Here is an 18,405-nt window from a genome sequence, read left to right as displayed (position 1 = left end):
TCTTGCAAAAGGCAAGGCGATACCCGTTATCAAAACACCACCTCAGTTTTGAATCAAAATCTAAACCTCTCTTCCAACGTCCTTCCCCAAAATAATCCAGTTATGACTGGAAAAATAATATCACATACCGGGTACATGTATTTTATGCTCGAAAACAAACTACGCCAACACAAACATTTGTACGCACGAGACACACTGTATGCACGCCACACAGAAAATCCTTGACAACAGAACAATCCAAGTTGAAAGAAAATATACAGGACCTGGATCATTCCATTACCAAATGGGGACTTTAAATTTTACATATCTACATTTTAATACAGTTGTGCAGACTGCACTATTTTTACAGCGTAGTACAGCACTTTGAGGAGCAGCAGAAATAACGCAGGCATTTTCATTATAAGATTACGCAGATTCTTTCTGAATCATTTCACTGGTGAAATGAAAAATATCATTATTTGTGCATTTTGAAAGAAAATACTCTCCTGAAAACTCGAGGCATGCGAGCCCAAATATTCATCCTTTCCAGAACTGGGAAAAAGTTTTTGTGAAAATTGCATTGATAATACACATGTATGTACACATTAACATCTGAAGTGGAGAAGTTGTGATGAATAATATGTCGGACACTTTTTGCTCCCAGCAAAACAATTTTAGCGTCCACAAATTGATCCTTTGTGCTCAAAAATACGAAGAACCTCGTCAAAAATCATCTTTCAAAAGAAAACAAAAATAAAATGTTCGAAAACCAAAGAAAATAATCACGAGAATAACTTTAGAATCCCATGCATGGTTACAATATATGGATTTTTTCACAATGACCCATGGCAAATTTGAAGAAGACATTTTTCTATATTGCAGCCAAGTCCAAATACCTAAATTGAATATTAATAGATATTTTTCGACTTAGTTCCTATTCATATTAAAAGATAAATCCCAATACAATTCACCAAATAATGAATATAAGGACAAAATGATTCGAAACTAAATATAAATACAATGGCTACATACAGGGCGAAACAGAAAAATGATGAGTAAAATGATGCAGAATAACGGAGATAAACTGACTATAATCTTGTCCACACGATTTGGCAAGGTACAACTTTTTGATACGCACTGTAGAATCTGACAAACAGTCAAAAGCAGTTTAAAAAATTGTCAAGCAGTTTACAGTTTTAGCTCAGAAACGTCAATTTATTCCGAAATAACTCAACCATTTTTCAACAAGCCAACAGCTGTTGCCGATTCACTTCCCCAGGATAGACTTGTCAATCAAAACGAAAAAATTTAACATGCATGAAAAAAGAAAAAAACTGGGAAAAACTATACAGAACACTAACGCTATTATCTAATGCAGCCAAAGAATCCAAAGCCCTTAACTTTCGCAAAACTAGATATCTCATGAAAGGCGGAGAGTTATTAGTTTTATCAACCACGGATTTATTTGGTGTTATTGATAAGAAATCAGTGAACTCAAATATTTCCAAAAAAAATCTTAGAATAGTACTTCCCTTCAAGGACAAGGATTAATCAAAGAAAAAAATTAATCCACCCACCAGGAAATTATAATTATTTTCCAGGTGAAAAATTGTAAACCAAATAGCAGCCTTGTTGACCCAAATTCACCCATAGTCCTCGATGCATGCACAGCAGTTTATACGTACATGTATCTTATAATCACCCACTCTTGTCTGCGTTTAAGAGATGACTCATCCAGGTAGCTTCTAGGCTACTATTATACATGACATATGTACTAAAAGAACCTCTCACTGTGGCGCTCAAGTAGCAAATGATAAGGTGACCAGTTCACCTCAACTTTTTCTACACTGGCCCTTCTGTTAAACCTGGGGGTTTAACAGAATCTGGTAGACAAACGGACACACTCCCAAGAGTCAACAATGGACAAGTCCATGTGTAGGAAATGCATGGCTGAATGGGCTCAACCATTTTCTAGAGGGGAAACTCTTCAATTATCTACATGATTTTCCACTTCGGCGCCACCATTCATCACGCTTTCGCTGCCGTTCATCATTTTCTCATTCCGGGTTCGTTCTCGAGGTTTTCGTTGTGGTAGTGGCTCCTCCTTGTGGCCAGTTTCTAAAGTATCCAACTTACAAGAAAGTTTATTCATGTTACTATCCTTGGGTGAATCAGGCGCATGCTCAGTATGACTATCTCCATTAACTAGAGGGGGCGTCGACGCATCGCCGTTCGACACAACAGACACATCTTTAGGTTTGGTTTCGACTACAGAACCATTAACCAGCTTATTGTGGTTCTCTTTCGCATCACTAGGCGGCACCACTTCTTTATTATGAGCAGACGCCAACATTTCCAGCGCATTTGGCGCTAAATTTTCAGGCTTTGTTAATGGAGCCTCGGTTTCAGTTTTTGAGGCACTAAGTTTCGGACTAGATTGTGGCTTCACATCAGCAGTGTTATTAAGTTGATCCAGATTCACAGGCACGCTATCCGGACTCTGTGGAGTGGGGGTATCCGGACTCTTAGGAGCAGAGCTATCTGCGCCCCCAATAGGTGTACGGTTATCCGTCTTTTGCACATGGTTCTCCAGACTCTTTGGAGTACGATTGGCTATCTTTGGAGCATGGCTATCTGAACTCTTTGGACCACGGTTAGGCCTATCCGGACTCTTTGGAGTGCGACTCTCGACTCTCTTAGGAGTGTGGTTATCCGGACTTTTCGGAGCACGACTACTGGATTGCGCACCAGCTTTGGTATCCGGTTTTGGTTTATCAGTCCGTGGATTATCTTGGCTGCCGGTACTATCCCTGGCTTCACGCTGGCGTTCACGGTACCGCTGGCGCCTCCTGGCGTTGCGGTTCTTACGTTGGTCGTCTGAAGAAGAAGAAGATATTTTCATTTTCAAGTTGATTGGTCGATAACAAATTCTGTCATTTATGGTCAGTTCGTGGGTCAAGTAATAAGCAACAGGTGTTGCCATGATCAGGTGGCCACCAGTGATTGGGCACCATGAGTCAGGCGGCCAGTCGTACATACAAGGTTTTTGGTTTAAACCCCGGATAAGATGCCGCTTTTTCCCTTCGCTCACGCAATGTGCCTTATAAGCTGATCCTTGCTTAATATCAAAATTACTCACCAAGATCCTTTGCCTTGGAGTCGTCACCTGCCGGGCCATCTCCACGTTGATCAGGACGTCCAGAAGGTGGTGCTCTTCTTGGACTCCTCTCGGGCCTTCCAGTGGGTGGTCCCCTCCTCAGACTGCCTTGTGTGCCCGGGTTTCCAGACGTTGGGCGATCTCTAGCAGCAGGTGGAGCTCTGCGATTGGGTGGCGACTTGACTGGCAAACCCTGAAGAAAATAGCCAATAATTTGATGAAAATGTCGACAATCTAATGAATGAAGGAGCTACTGAGTCCAGTGGGCAACTCTTCTGTTCTACTAGGCAATAGTCCAGAATCAAATCAATTTGGACAGAACCAGATTTGTGGCAGAGCAAGAACCGGCATGGGTTACGAAGAAAGTAATAATGCAAACTGACACATATTACCACCATCGTATTTATTCATTTCACAAAAACTAATCTAAAAACTAAAAATCTCACAATTTTTATTTTGGGCGATTCTGAAATTCCTTTTCTCGAATCAAAAATATATCTTGGCTATATCTTTTTTTGCAAAACACATTTATTTGCAAAATAAAAAAAGCCCACAATGAAATGGTCAGGGCCATTGTGCTCACCTCATGTGGAGGAAAGATGGATAAAGAGCATGGTCTTGTGTCATGTAGTGTTAGGTTTGATGTAGGTCAAGCAATTACAATTTCCCCAAAATGGCCAATTTACAGTACATTCGACCTCTGTGACCTTGAAAAGTAGGTCAAATCAAAGAAGACCCGGGTGACACATTGAATGGATGTTAGAATTAGATGTACCTATGATATAAAATTGGTGCCAATCAGGCAAGACATTACTAGGAATAATGGCATTTTGAAGAATTTAGGATTTGGCCCCCTCCCTGGAGGCCAAACGGCAAATCAGATCGCACCAAACTTCGGTACCTGAGATCACCTGACCAAGGGGTACATGTGTACTTAATTTGTGATCAATAGTCATTGCAGTTAAGAAACATGCCATAGTTACGGCCTGACGGCGAATTTACGCCATTTGACCTCTGTGACCTTGACAAGAAGGTCAAATTAAAAACCTGTGTGACATATACTGTATGGTGGTTAGATGTACCCATGATATCAAATTGGTGGCAATCGAGCAAGAAGTTAAGGAATAATCACATTTTTAAGGTTTTTGGATTTTGCCCCCTGGTGGTCAAGTGGTGAATCATATTGGACCAAACTTTGGTCCCTGAGATCACCTGACTAAGGGGTAAATGTGTACCAAATTTGGTATCAATAGTCATTGCAGTTTAGAAACGTGCCATCGTTACATCCTAACGGCTAATTTACACCATTTGACCTCTGTGACCTTGAAAAGGAGGTCAAATCAAAAACCCGGAGGATATATGATGCACCTTTGCTAGAAGTACCTACCATATTTTTTTCAAAATTTCCCGACTACTATTAAGGGAGATATTGCATATTTTCACTTTTAACGTTTGGCCCCCTGGTGGCCAAACCATGAATCGAATCTGACCGAAACTTGGTCTCCCAGGTGTCATTACATAAGGGTACAAGTGTACCAAGTTTCAACTCAATAGCTCTAACAGTTACGAAACGTGCCCTGCTAACGGACGACGGACGACGACGACGACGACGACGACGACGACGACGACGACGGACGACGGACGACACGGTATGGGATAAGCTCACCTCTGCTAAGAGGTGAGCTAAAAAGGTGGCATTCTACGATACAACCAGCTCTTCTCAGTTCGTGTCATAAAGATATCAGCTGAATTCCTCTTTACCCGAGAGACTGCTGCGTGCGGGGCCAGCTAAAGATTACACACAGGGGTGAAATTATATACTTATATACTTACTTTATATACTGGACAGTTAACCCTTACGATAAAAATGGCCATAGTCTCTGGGCCTATATGGGGCTTCGCTACAAACTGTTGTGAAATTGCTCCCTCAGCGAGAACATAAATAAGAAAAAACCCACCTGAAGTTTCAGTGAATCCTTCAGCCTCATCTGTAACTCGGCCACTTCTGATGAGGTCAGTCCATCCATGGTCTTACTGTCTCTCAATAGTGTTGTGCTATTCTGACTTGCAGCTAGAAGTAAACAAAAATGACTCAAATTGACTCCTCACAAAGGCAAAGCACAGTCCTAAATAGAACACAAATCAGACTACCTGGTACATATATCTTTCTTTCATAAAAATCATTTAGCAGACAAAAATGAGTGGCCCTGTCATCCGTTGGAAAAAAACGCCTGCTATTGCCACTAGGGCAAAAAGTTTCTGCCAATTTGCTCTGTCCAATAACTCACTGGAATCTCACTCAGTCTGTAAACCACCATTTGAGACATCAATACACATGTTCCATACAACAGCTACATGTATTCTTTGGATCAGTGCTCAGTCAATGCACATCACACTGACCAACAGTTTAGCTAGAACTGGGACATGTGTAGTACAAAATATTGCAAGTTATCATACCTCATTAGAATGTGAGCCAATCACATCACGTCATTTAGGGTCACGTGTGGTAAAATAACTTTCAATATTTTATGGCATTATTACCTATGATTTCATCGATGACAAAACATTCCAGGTGGTGCAGGAAGAACAAATTGATGATGTACATTGTACTGTACTGAATAAAGTTTTGATAGTTTCATGCTTATACTTTCATTACTTTGTCACAGGTATGAGCTTCTAGTGAACATGTTAATGGCCAATTTTAAAATATAGGCACAAAACTATAAAAAACTTTATTTCAGTACAGCACAATGTACATCATCAGTTTGTTCTTCCTGCACCACCTGGAATGTTTGAATTTTCTACCTGCCATAAGTTGAAGATGGGTATTTCGATATTTATGCGGTTTTCACCATTGTGTTTGTTATCTTATGCCCCATTATTTTTTCCCCAAGTTAAAAAGTATTGCAGGTGACCTTTGACCTCTTGAATCTCAGTGACCGACCAGTCAGTCATTTTGAAATAACGTTTTTCCCAACAACCGACAGGTCGTTCTCAGTGCTATTTTTATTCCCTTGAGCTGGGACGCTAGTTCATTGCTTGTTTTAGCGTGTTTGATGTACAGTAGGGTCAGTTAGAGCATGCCTGGGTAGATGGCGCCTCGGTACCGGACTTTGGCGGTTGTATGCGGGCACTATACATCATGAAAGTCAGACCCAATTTCGCAACCAAGTGACCACCCTGGGATCCCGGGATTTTCAAGTTTTGGGATTCAAGAGGTTAATATCAGTCGATGTTTCTGCACAGGCCAAGTCTGAGGTGCCATGCAACACTGGGATTCGGGACAGAGAGTGGTTCCTTCAGATACCTACCTAATGACTTCGCAGTGAGGGAGGCACTGGGGCTGGGAAGATCATTGTGGCTAATATCACTACTAGCTATACTCGATATGGACGGACGTCGCGGAGAGTAGGATGCCTTCACGGGTAACACTGGAAGAGAAAGTATATGATACTTAACCCTTTCAGGACAAGTCTCGCAAAATTGCAAGCACTGCAATACCTCCGTTCTGGATGAGTCTCGCAGAAATGCGAGATCGACGATCTTTTCACTACATCGGTTTTTCAATCATTTCTAATGCCAATCCGCATTTTTTAACTGCTCGGAGGGGATTCCCGACATCCGTGGGAATACCTTTTCTATTCATGCCAACTTCATAGCGATTCTTGCAAAGCCGATACTTTGCTTTCAAAAACTTTCGATTTTGGACGAAAAAACTTGAAAAATATCCAGTCCAGAGCAGAGGTTTAGGAAAAAAATATTCAGAAAGGGTTAAAGGGGTGCACCGTTCATAATTACTTGTGGTCCAGTTAAATAGAAATCCACTACTACACAATGCCAGAGTGCAGTTATTATGAATACAAATTTGTTTAAACTTGGTATTCATAGTATTTGTATATCAGTCTACACAACGGCAATGCAGAAAATTATATTCAGTATGTATTTATGCAATTGAAAGTATTCAAATTCAATTACAAATTCGACATTTTTAACGAACAGTGTCAGCCTTTAATGTAACATTTATGACACTGCAAACTGAGATAATCTCAGCAGTATTATTGTCATGTAGAATATGGAATTCACCACTTCAAGTCATTCAAACTGTATGGAATCTTTGAGTTGAGTTTTCTCAAAATGACAAATTTGCTGATTGGCCACTTTGTGAAATCATCGCCGAATTGTAAAAAAATAGTCCTCAAGTGGGCCAATGGAATCAGAGTAACTTAATTTTTCCCGCTCACAATTTCCGAAACGAACAATTCTCACCTTCTCCGAATTTACTGATTTCACTGACCAAGTGATCAGAATCGTACAAAAACCTTGTGGTACGGCCAAGCTCCTCGTCAACTTTCCGATCAGCCACAAAATGCTGAAACGGAAAATCAAAAATATAGTAATAGTAATAGTAGAAAATATTGGTATCATTCAGATGGCCAGACAGCCAGTTGTCAGTGATTTTAGATATCCACTATAAACTACATTCAACAGACATTAATTATTAAGCGCATAAGAGTGAACAGAATGTGGGAAGGCTGTCAGTACCTTCTTCTTCTTCTTCTTCTTCAGCATTCATTCTGAACTTTAACCCCTTGCCTCCCTAGAGGGGACGATATATCGTCCCGTCCCTAAATTTTGTCTCGCGTATACCTTGTAGGGACGATGTCCCAATACTCATGCATTAGTATAGAACTTGTGGTACATGTTCGACACTATTGTACGGTGTATTCGTGTCCCTGGTGAACTTAGAAGAAGATTATATTTAGTTTCATTCATAGTTCGCAGATGGCGCTGCAGTTTGATTGACAGCTTGTGCAACGTCGCAGTCCACGAACTGGTTAGCATAAATTGGCGGTTATACAGCCAGAGGTTATCAATCAAGTTACGTTGATCATTTACAGGTTCTAACTGCATCAATTACAATTCAATATACTTCAATATACAAGTCAGCCACTAAATGTCATATCATTTCATCAATATATCCCGACCGGCCAAAAACCGGCCCTAGTATCATAGCTAAAATATAGATGGCGACGGTGTCGCTCGAGAGTAGGTATGTACTGGTGGCCGATTAGCAGCCAGTCGGGGATATATAGACGAAAGTCAGTGGCCGGATATCGGCCGGTTAGGATCTAAAGGGTTAAAACATAAAAAACATACCTTTACATCAATCCGTAACTCGTTAATTTCTTCATCTTTCATAGAGGGCGCCCTATCCATGTTTAACCTTAGGTCATGTCCCTTCTCCTGTCGCATATCCAAGATCTCCACTGGAAAAAATCATCAAATCATCATATACATCACACTAGAAGGAGGTTACATTTAAAAGTTAATGTTTGGATTTAGAGTCTGATATCATCTACGGTAGAGGTGTCATATGACTTCACACTTCAATCTCACTTTCAGCAGAACTCAGGTCGTCAGCTCAATCAGCGTTATGACCTTAGCATTTCTGACAGGCACCCATTTCCATTTATATACCTGAGTGGAGTTAGGCAAGTCAGACAACAGACCTGCCAAGAGTCCACACTGACTGCAGTGTGGGGTTTGACCAGGGACCTCTAGCCAAGAGCCCGAGCCACCAGTCCACAGCTCCTATGGGTCCTTGGATGTGAAGCTTGTCCTACAGGTCCTTACTACTGATCACATTGAAATAAGAACAAGCAGGTTGTCCTTTATTCACACATATCAATCCATGACAGCAAAAAAGTGTTCTGCCTTGATTCAATTGACTTGATCTGGATGCTGGCCGTGCCTGAAGTTTTATCTGCTCAATTTCTGGCTGACTGTTGATTGTGTTGATACAAGATTTTACGAACAAGGAGGTGGTATCTTTCAATTGAGTTTCCAAAACCCTTGCAGAAAAGTCGTTAAAAGTTCTAAAACCTCTAAACACATAATATTCAATTTGAAAACTTACAAGCTGCCTGTTTGGCCTTTTCCATATCTGCTATAAGTTCAATTTCTCTCTTGTTTAATCTGCAAAACAAACAACCAACGTCTTCACAAGCTTCAACAGATTAACAGACATAAAAATATTGAAACGGCTGTCTGAATACTGAGTCAAGAGGAGAGTGTCAACTGGGATGTCTTTAGCACTGGGCATTTTGTAAACGTAATGGAGGAAATCGGAGACCCTGAGGAAACCTATTCATGACTGTAACTGAGAGTCCTGCTGTCAGGGTGTGTGTGTATTTCAGTCTTGGTTGCGAGGATTTGCACTATGTAGTTCCTCTGAAGTACTCCCAGATGCTAAGACACTTTGATTAGGACTGGAACTGGGCCATATATCAATGTGAACTTGCACTTTATTCTTCAGCTTATGAAGTTCAAATAAAAAAGGATTATATCTGGAGTTATCTCTAATCTTCAATGACGTCTTCAGGGTGCGGGACTTTCACAATGAAACTGTCATTAGTTTTCTGCAATGTTTTGTCATTGGCTCGCGCGTTCACAGCCTGGACGGCATCTGGTGCCATTTTACCCCATATGAATGAGCTATGTCAGCGATTTTGCACAAATACATGATCGTTGAGTTGAATTGAATGTCAATAGTCGCAGATGTCACAATTCGAATGTCACCAACATATGTGACCGATTGCGAATACTTTGTTGAACTATGTATGATTTATTACTAGAGTTCGAGTCTCATGGAATAAAATGGGTGAAATATATCTTGAGGACGGAGCAAACTGGTAAATTACAAAAGAGTGCCCAATATTCAAAAGCAGGGTCAAATTTTGTATGTGTGTGTGGTCCTTTAAGGCCTCAAAATACCATTGGTCGATGGGATTTTAAATGAATTGAATGGGTTGTATTACCAGACAATCGTGTTTGGGCTTTATTCATGGCGTGACCGAGGCAGAGCAAATGGAAAATGCCCATTCATCACGTGGGGAAAGAAAAACCGCCCCGCATGTGGTGAACCCTATTGCGTACCCCACCCAATGTATGGACACGGTCATTTTGTATCAGCGGTATAGGAAGACAGTATACGTGAGGTAACGGAGTATAATGAAGCTAATGTACAGCGCTTTATACATTTACTGTACATCTGTACACTGAGGGCGTTTTATATTCATTCCCACACCCAATCCAGGAACCATTCTGTAGGAACAAACAAGTGCACATTCCGTGCTACTCTTGGCGATTTTGGGCTAGTTGAAAGGCACTGGGCATGGTTGAACCTCGAAGTCACAAAACCGTCCGATCAAAAGGCCGGCGTTCTTCCACTGGTCCACCTAGCTTCCCAAAGGTGATGGCACAGACTTTACTCTCAACAGAGTTTACTTGAACCTTTCAGTTTACAACTCACTTGAGTCACCTCATACTTCATGTTACCTGTCCTTAGGCCATGATGCATTTGAACTTCCACCCTGTCAAAAGAATTTCAAAAAAAAGTGGGGAAGCTTTCCTCTCCAGGACAGGTCACTTCCATCTGTACCAAAATCTGCTCGAGAACCATATTTTGACCGTTTGATTTGGAACCTGACCGAACCGATCTAATTCTTATTGCAAAGCTTAAACTCACTCTAAGCGCAACTCCTCTACAACCGATCTAATTCTCTTCTGTGACTTGTCCATTTCCTCGTTCACCACTAATTTCAGTCGTTGTAATGACGTCGTCTGCCGTTGAAGATCTTTGTATGATTTCTCAAGACCAGCATGAGGTTTGACAGATCTGCTTGATATGCTTGAAGTGCTCCGCTCGCTCAGAGTGCGCTCTCTCTTTGCCGCTGAAATGGAGGAGAGAATGGTACACTCTTTACCTCTTCACTGGTATGGAACGATATCTCAGTCTAAAGCATCATGATGCTCACTGACTACGACAGACTGGAATTTGGCTCCGATGAAGTCATGATGCAGTGCACTGCAACGCATTTTACAGCGGATGGCTTAACGTCACTGCCATGAATGCCACTGTAGGTACAAAACTGTAGTTAACCAAATAATACCTATTAGCAAAAATTTATAAGGTGAGCTTATAGAGTAGAACCTCTCTATTAAGGACACCCTCGGGACTGACAAGTGCTCTCCTTAATAGAGAGGTGTCCTGATTAGAGAGGTCAGGTTGAATGGAAACAACCTATTTGGGACCAAAACTAGTGTCCTTAATAGAGAGGGTGTCCTTAGTAGAGAGATGTCTGCTAAGGGAAGTTCTACTGTATATTTTTGCTATTAGGAACGTCTCTCAGTAAAGAGGCACAGCCCACTCTTAAAGTGACAATATAGACAGCAGCTAGGCAGGCAAGATAAGTTACACAAAGTCGCCAATAGGGGTCTCTCACATCTCACAGTAGGTCGAAATGATTCACGCTTGTACGAGGTATATATTTAGTGCTGAGTCTGACATGACTAAGGGCCCTTACTGTGTACACTAGTCACTTGAAGATGGCCAAATCAGCCCCTCTCCTCCTGCCTATAGTCCCCCTTTAAATACTTTTGAAAATGAGGATAACTGTATTGCAGAGATTGACCTATATATTATGAATCTCTGTGTTTCCCAAACATCCTACATTTCAGCGATGACTTGACTATTTCATCATCATCATCATCATCATCATCATATCCCGCAGCCATGCGGCCATTGGGGCGACCCTGTTTTATCGACGATTCGGGACCATATGGTTCTGTCTTCCGCGAGGCGGATCAGGTCACTGGTCTTCCTTCCGGTCCAGTCCTTCACATCGTCCATCCAAATTCTCTTTGGTCGGCCGCGTCGTCGGTTCCCCTCTACTGTGCCCTGCAGGATGGTACTGGCTAGTGTTCCCTTGGCTCTGGTGACGTGGCCGAACCATCATACATGAAAGTTACTCCTTAATCGGAGCAATTTCGGAGTCAGGATTCTAAGAAAGAGCTCTGTTAAAACTTTAATGCCTGATATTCAGCAAAACATCTTTCCCTATGTTCAGGATGAGGTGACCTATATATTGACCTATATAATAATTTTTAGTACATAGACGTCCTGTAGATGGCTTCACTAGTACCTCATGGGCAGTTACAGGTTTATAAGGTTTCTAATGCGTCCTTGAGTAATGCCCCACGCCCCGGCCTGGCTCGGGCGGTTAGGGTGAGCAGGCTAGGGCTTGGGTTAGGAAGGGTTTTGGTTAGGGGTATGACTATACTACATTACATATAAAGGATTGGTGAATATGATGCAGAAAATTTCCATGGCCAGCAGCTGCTCCCCACTAGCTACAGTGGTTCCCGATTCGAATCCCGCTCAGGATGTTTTTTACTTCTTGTTGTTAGTTATAACTTCGAGTTTTAGCAACCTCATTCTGAGCATACGGAAAGATGCTCTACCCTGCCATTCGGCTGCGAGGTGGTGCGATCATGGCCACTTACCGTGTGCGAGTGCATGCCCATGGTGTGGATGCCCATGGGCGTTAGTGCCATGATGTGTATGAGGTTCAGGTTGTGACTCCTGAGGCTTGGACTTTACTGGAGGGCTGGCCTTCTCCTTGCTCGGTTCTTCTTTTGGAGGTGGCCTAACCACTGGTGCCTGCACTGGTTTTGGAGCTACATGTGGAAAAGAAACATTAGAATAGTAAGATTTGTACCTGTCTGTATGTGTTCTGGTTGTGACTTCTAAGGCAGGGCTCCTTGCTTGGGGGCAGTCTAACCAATGGATGGCTTAGATATGTTGGGGATGGCTTTGGTGGTTTAACCACTGATGTTGGGGATGGCTTTGGTGGTTTAAACACTGATGTTGGGGATGGCTTAGATGTGTTGTGAATGGCTTTGGTGGGTTAACCACTGGTGTCGGGGATGGCTTAGATGTGTTGTGGATGGCTTTGGTGGGTTAACCACTGGTGTTGGGGATGGCTTAGATGATTTAACCACTGGTGTTGGGGGTTGGCTTAGATGTGTTGGGGTTGGCTTAGATATGTTGGGGATGGCTTTGGTGGTTTAACCACTGGTGTTGGGGATGGCTTAGATATGTTGGGGATGGCCTTGGTGGTTTAACCACTGGGGTTAGGGATGGCTTAGATATGTTGGGGATGCTTTTGGTGGTTTAAACACTGGTGTCGGGGATGGCTTAGATGATTTAACCACTGGTGTTGGGGATGGCTTAGATGTGTTGGGGATGGCTTAGATGTGTTGGGGATGGCTTAGATGATTTAACCACTGGTGTTGGGGGTTGGCTTAGATGTGTTGAGGGGGGGGTGGCTTTGATGGTCACACCACTAGTTTTGGAGATGGTGTTGATGGTTTCACAACTGGTTCTGGGATGGTTTTTAATGCTCTGACCACTGGCGATGGGGATGGCTTTCTTCATCCTGACCCTCAAGTTTTGGAGTCTACATGACGCTGTCTCAGAGTTTTGTATGTGCCAAGGTGGCTGCGGAGGGAATAACTCTGGAAGTTCAGTGACTATGTCTGACCAAGAAAACCACCAGTTATGTGACCATTAAAATCTGCCCCGAGACTAGTGGTGTGACCATCAGATCCATCCTCAACACCAGTGGTTAGACCATCTAAGCCATCCCTAATGCCCAGTGGTATGACCAACAAAGCTATCCCCAGGAGCAGTGGTAAGACCGCCCCCAAGACAAGAACTGTTGTGCAAATCAGGCAGCCGAAATGTTAATACCGGGTAAATGACTCTGAATCAGTTTTTATTAAATATTTGGATGATTATTCTTACTTTTAGGTGCATATAATGACGTTTTAAACATTATTTTCACCAAATTGACAAGCAGATCATCTATGGTGTTTATGAAGCTAATCATGTCACAATTTTGATCAGAACCAAAACCGACATAATTTCATAAATGTCAGTGATTGTTTTTACTCTCACTGGCCCTGGTGGCATTCTACCCAATTTGGTGTCATTGGTCAAAATTAAAATAACATATTTGGATCATGATTACGAAATGCAGGCACGATATAGCAATATGCGCAATAACCTTGAATATGTATAATAATGAGCTGGCATAAACCAGAGCCGCCAATTAAACTCTGGTTATAATGTTTGAATGATTCTTCATATTGTTTCAAGGACCAAAGCATCAATTAGGGTATTTGGTCCGAAAGAGACCACAAATGTAGTTGTAGTATGGTGACACAATGGAAGAGAGTTTGACTTGTGATCGGAAGACTGTGGGCTTGAGGTTTTTCCAGTGCCACCCTGTATAACCCCTACTGGCCAGAAATGGCCAAGTGAAGCAGGTTAGGTGCGTGCCTTGGTTTCTACAGAAAAGTCTCCAAGTAGGCTGCATGGCGAATGATGGAAAAACACTTTGAAATATTAAAAGCACCATAAGAACTTTGTATTTTTGTAAAATTCTAAAGCCAGGAAAAACCGAAGAATTAAGATTGTCCCCATTATCAACAACCAGAAGCTTATAGTGCCTTATCTTTTTTTCAACAGTCATAAATCAATAAGTGTGCCAAATATTTTGATATCGATAATATAATTTTATATAACATAATTTTTTGCAAGCCATATCATTCCTGAGTTTCTAAGGCCAACTCAAGCCTTATTCAATTCATGGTCTAAAGCCTATATTTCCAATGAAGTCAGTAAAAGTATAACCTCCCCTTGCGGACACCTCTGCAAGGTGGACACCTCCGCATTACGGGCATGTCCATTCAGTCCCGATTTCATCTAAGTCATTCCTTTAACCTCTGTTGGGCGGACACCTCTCTACTCCGAATTGCAGACACGGCGATGGTGACTTTTTGGTCCAATCACCTTGCAATTACGGACAGTAAACAAAAACCATGGCTTCCAGTGTTCACTTAGGTAGTTGATTAGGCCTATCAGGTGAAAACTTTGCATAATTAATGAACATAACTTGACACTGTGTTCAGTTAATTACAGGGTGGAGTGAATTCAATGATTCAATGGTTGCTCTCCTAATTAAAACCAAAAGTTCTGTTTGATTATCTTCACTGCGCTTCACAATGCCTAGCTGCGTTATATTGTAACATCAATTGCAGTCCATTTAGTTGTTTGTCCCATTCTGCTCTAATTACAAAGAATAAAGCTTCGTGTGTCGTAGATCAATCAAATGCTTTTATACAACTAATTAAAAATGTCCGCTGTCTATGTAGCGTACAGACAGAACTTGCTAATATCAACGTTGGAAAATTGAAATGACCTCCACTAGAAATGTCATGAGTTGTTATAATAATTTCGAATGCGAATGCAAATTATATCAAATTATTTGAAATAGTTGATATATAAAACTGATTTGTTGTCACCAAACCTCCTCCTCCTAAATGGAATAAGAAATATGCAGGATTCACGAACCTCCCAATGTTCATACACATGAATCCACTTATTGGACAATAATGACATAACCTCCCTCTTAAGGACACCTCTCTATTACGGACACCAAAGTCTAGTCCCATGGGTGTCTGCAGTATAGAGGTTGTACTATACTACAGTACTGACAATTTGTATTTTTTAAAACATAATATTTTTACTGGTTATCACATTAGGTTATCCAGGTCAATTCAAGCCTAATGAATTCAACGTCCAAGGCTAATGATGTCATTCTTTGTAATACCCTTTATACATCACTGATAGGGGCGATACCAGCATGTGACATTTCTCATCGATATTAACCCTTCGAGGCCATAATCATCATGATTATAGACCCCTTCAGGTCAAGACATGATAAATGAGAAATAAATCCCATCAAGTTTTATCACTTCATATATTTTACAATAAGTGTGATTATTTCATTTATCAAATCAACATTCGATTAACTTAACACCAAAGTTGGACTTGACTAAAATAAAAAATCCGACACCTGGAGTACGCCTGGGGCGACTCTGGAAATCACCACAGGTCCCATTATCAACGCACCACCCCTGAAAAGTACCCTCTGCGTGTCCAAAGTGGCACATTTGAAACTCGCCTGTGCACGAACCGAACAGCCAGTGGAAATGCGACAGCTACCATAAGGAAGCATCGAGTAGAGCTAGCATCGAGTTACAAAGAGGATGATGAAGAAGACCCAAACATTTGTCAATAAGTGTCTGAGAAAAATCTGGCAGCAGCATGTTTCAAACCAAGAACTGTGGGAGAGAGCTCAGCAAGCCCCAATTGAGGAGGAGATCCTCGAGCGAAAATGGAAGTGGATCGGCCACACTTTGAGGAAGCCAATCACAAGCATCACAAGACAAGCCTTGACCTGGGACCCCTTAGGGACAGAGGAAGGCCGTGGAACACCTGGCTGAGAGACACAATGGTAGATGCGAGGCAGACAGGGTACAGCTGGAAGGAAGTGGAGGAGCTCGCAAAGAACAGGCAGAGATGGCGGTGCTTTGTTGATGGCCGATGTGCCGCTAGGCATCAACAAGGGATTAAGTAAGTAAGGAAGCTGGTCATCCAGGCTCAAAAGCAGGCCATATGACATGCCCCAAACTTGCAGTATCAGAGAGATATCAAAATGCGACCACGCCCATCGCAGACCTGGCTGAAGTGAGGGCCATTTTCAAGAATTCTCCAGTAACGCAAGGGTTAAGGACTGCAGGTTCTAGCACTGCAATAAACCGCCAAATTTCTGCGGGCTCAAGAAAATAATGCATGGCGGAAATTTGGCGGTTCACAGTATCTATCACCAGAACTGATACAATGTATTGTAAACACAGCCTGACATTTCCACAACAGCAGCTGCCCATGCAGTCCTCGGATTTTCTGTTTATTTGTTGCTATGCAACCTTGACAGACACAACTATACATATATGTTGGAGAACAATCTAGCCCGCAGATCTGAGAGATTGATTTTTCCACGTAATGCTTCAGAGGTTTACCTATTCCTTGCTCTCAAAATTCTCCCAGTCAAAGGCAAATTTACTGCGCGTCAATAGAGAGGTTCAGATTTAGACTTGAGAACTAGGCGATTTATTTTTAGGCAGACATTAACCCTTTCAGGACGAGTCTCGCAAAATTGCAAGCACCGCAATACCTCCGTTCTGGACGAGTCTCGCAGAAATGCGAGAGCGACGATCTTTTCACTACATCGGTTTTCCAGTCATTTCTAATGCCGATCCGCATTTTTTAACTGCTCAGAGGGGATTCCCGACATCCTGGGGAATACCTTTTCTATTCATGCCAACTTCATAGCGACTCTTGCAAAGCCGATACTTTGCTTTCAAAAACTTTCGATTTTGGACGAAAAAAACTTGAAAAATATGCAATCCAGAGCGGAGGTTTAGGAAAAAAATATTCAGTCCTGAAAGGGTTAAAGACACTTCCCACAACAGGTATTGCCATATCCTCTTTCTTGTTCTCAGATCAAAATCTGAACTTCTCCATCACAAAAATAAGCATGTCCTGACTATTTTACTGCTCAAATTTATAACTGATACTGTAAACTACTTATTTTTGGGGGTGTTTTAATTTTGCAATTTCTGAATACACTCGGTTTGCAAAAAAACAACTTTTTTATGACAATAAACCAACAGGAATTTTGTCATGCAGGAATTGAAACTATACAGACTATAAACTAATCTGCACAAAAAATATGTTCACAACTGCTTTGGCCCAAAGGTACAGAAAAAATATTTGAAATAGATTTCGCAACTCTTTTTTAGAAGTTAAACTTGCTACATATGTAATACAGTGCATGTACTGTACACGTAAAGGCACTATATAGTGGAGTCTATGGTTTTTCTTAAAATGTTTATCTCTTTAATCGAGATAATGGGCCGTATTTCCTGTGACCATTTTCATCGGATATTCTCAAGTTGAATAGGAAGCTACATGAAACCAACGTCATCGGTTTAGAATTGACACTAAGTGCATTCACTATGAATAAATGCGTATGTCTTTGATACTGATCTACAAATAACCTCATATCGGAAATGCTAATCCTCACGGCCATAGGATATATCTGGTGGTCTTTTTCGGATAGCTGCTTAGCCTTGGGGGAATTTATTCATGATGGGATTTGAGATCTGAGATTAATATCCTCATGTTTCAGATTTTTGAATCTGTTTGACCTTACAAGAACAACTTGAGCACCTTTTTATATTCTCAAAAAAAACATTCAATAAGAGACTTTTTTGCCAAAAGGTGGCACTACTAGCAGTTCAATAAAATACAGAATCTTTTGAGGATAAAATCGACATGAACAGAGGAAATCTATTGTGAATCGGCGCCTATTATGAAGGTCAATATAAAGTTCCTCATGAAGACGTTGGCACAAAATTTCTGAAATTTGACCGACTGCACCTTTGCAAAAAGAGAGGGACAATCGGCTTGTTTATAGTGGTTATACAACTGCCAACAATAATGACACTAAATTGGC

The 18,405-nt window shown here is 41.5% G+C and overlaps 1 protein-coding gene across 1 annotated transcript in view; it reads right to left on the bottom strand.

The window, feature by feature from the left end:
* Positions 1-1,671: 1,671 nt before the first annotated feature.
* The window catches only part of LOC135499279 (SPATS2-like protein), a 48,856-nt gene continuing 32,122 nt past the window's right edge, over positions 1,672-18,405 (bottom strand). The window contains exons 5-13 of the mRNA XM_064789954.1: positions 12,482-12,655; positions 10,665-10,869; positions 9,054-9,112; positions 8,294-8,403; positions 7,403-7,505; positions 6,448-6,567; positions 5,095-5,207; positions 3,119-3,329; positions 1,672-2,856 (exon numbers count right to left, since the gene is read on the bottom strand). Of these exons, the coding sequence (XP_064646024.1) occupies positions 1,967-2,856; positions 3,119-3,329; positions 5,095-5,207; positions 6,448-6,567; positions 7,403-7,505; positions 8,294-8,403; positions 9,054-9,112; positions 10,665-10,869; positions 12,482-12,655 (1,985 nt within the window). The 3' untranslated portion in view covers positions 1,672-1,966. The remainder of the gene's footprint in view (positions 2,857-3,118; positions 3,330-5,094; positions 5,208-6,447; positions 6,568-7,402; positions 7,506-8,293; positions 8,404-9,053; positions 9,113-10,664; positions 10,870-12,481; positions 12,656-18,405) is intronic.

Source organism: Lineus longissimus, chromosome 15, assembly GCF_910592395.1.
Source record: "Lineus longissimus chromosome 15, tnLinLong1.2, whole genome shotgun sequence".
NCBI lineage: Eukaryota > Metazoa > Nemertea > Pilidiophora > Heteronemertea > Lineidae > Lineus > Lineus longissimus.
This window is presented reverse-complemented; position numbering and strand designations above follow the sequence as displayed.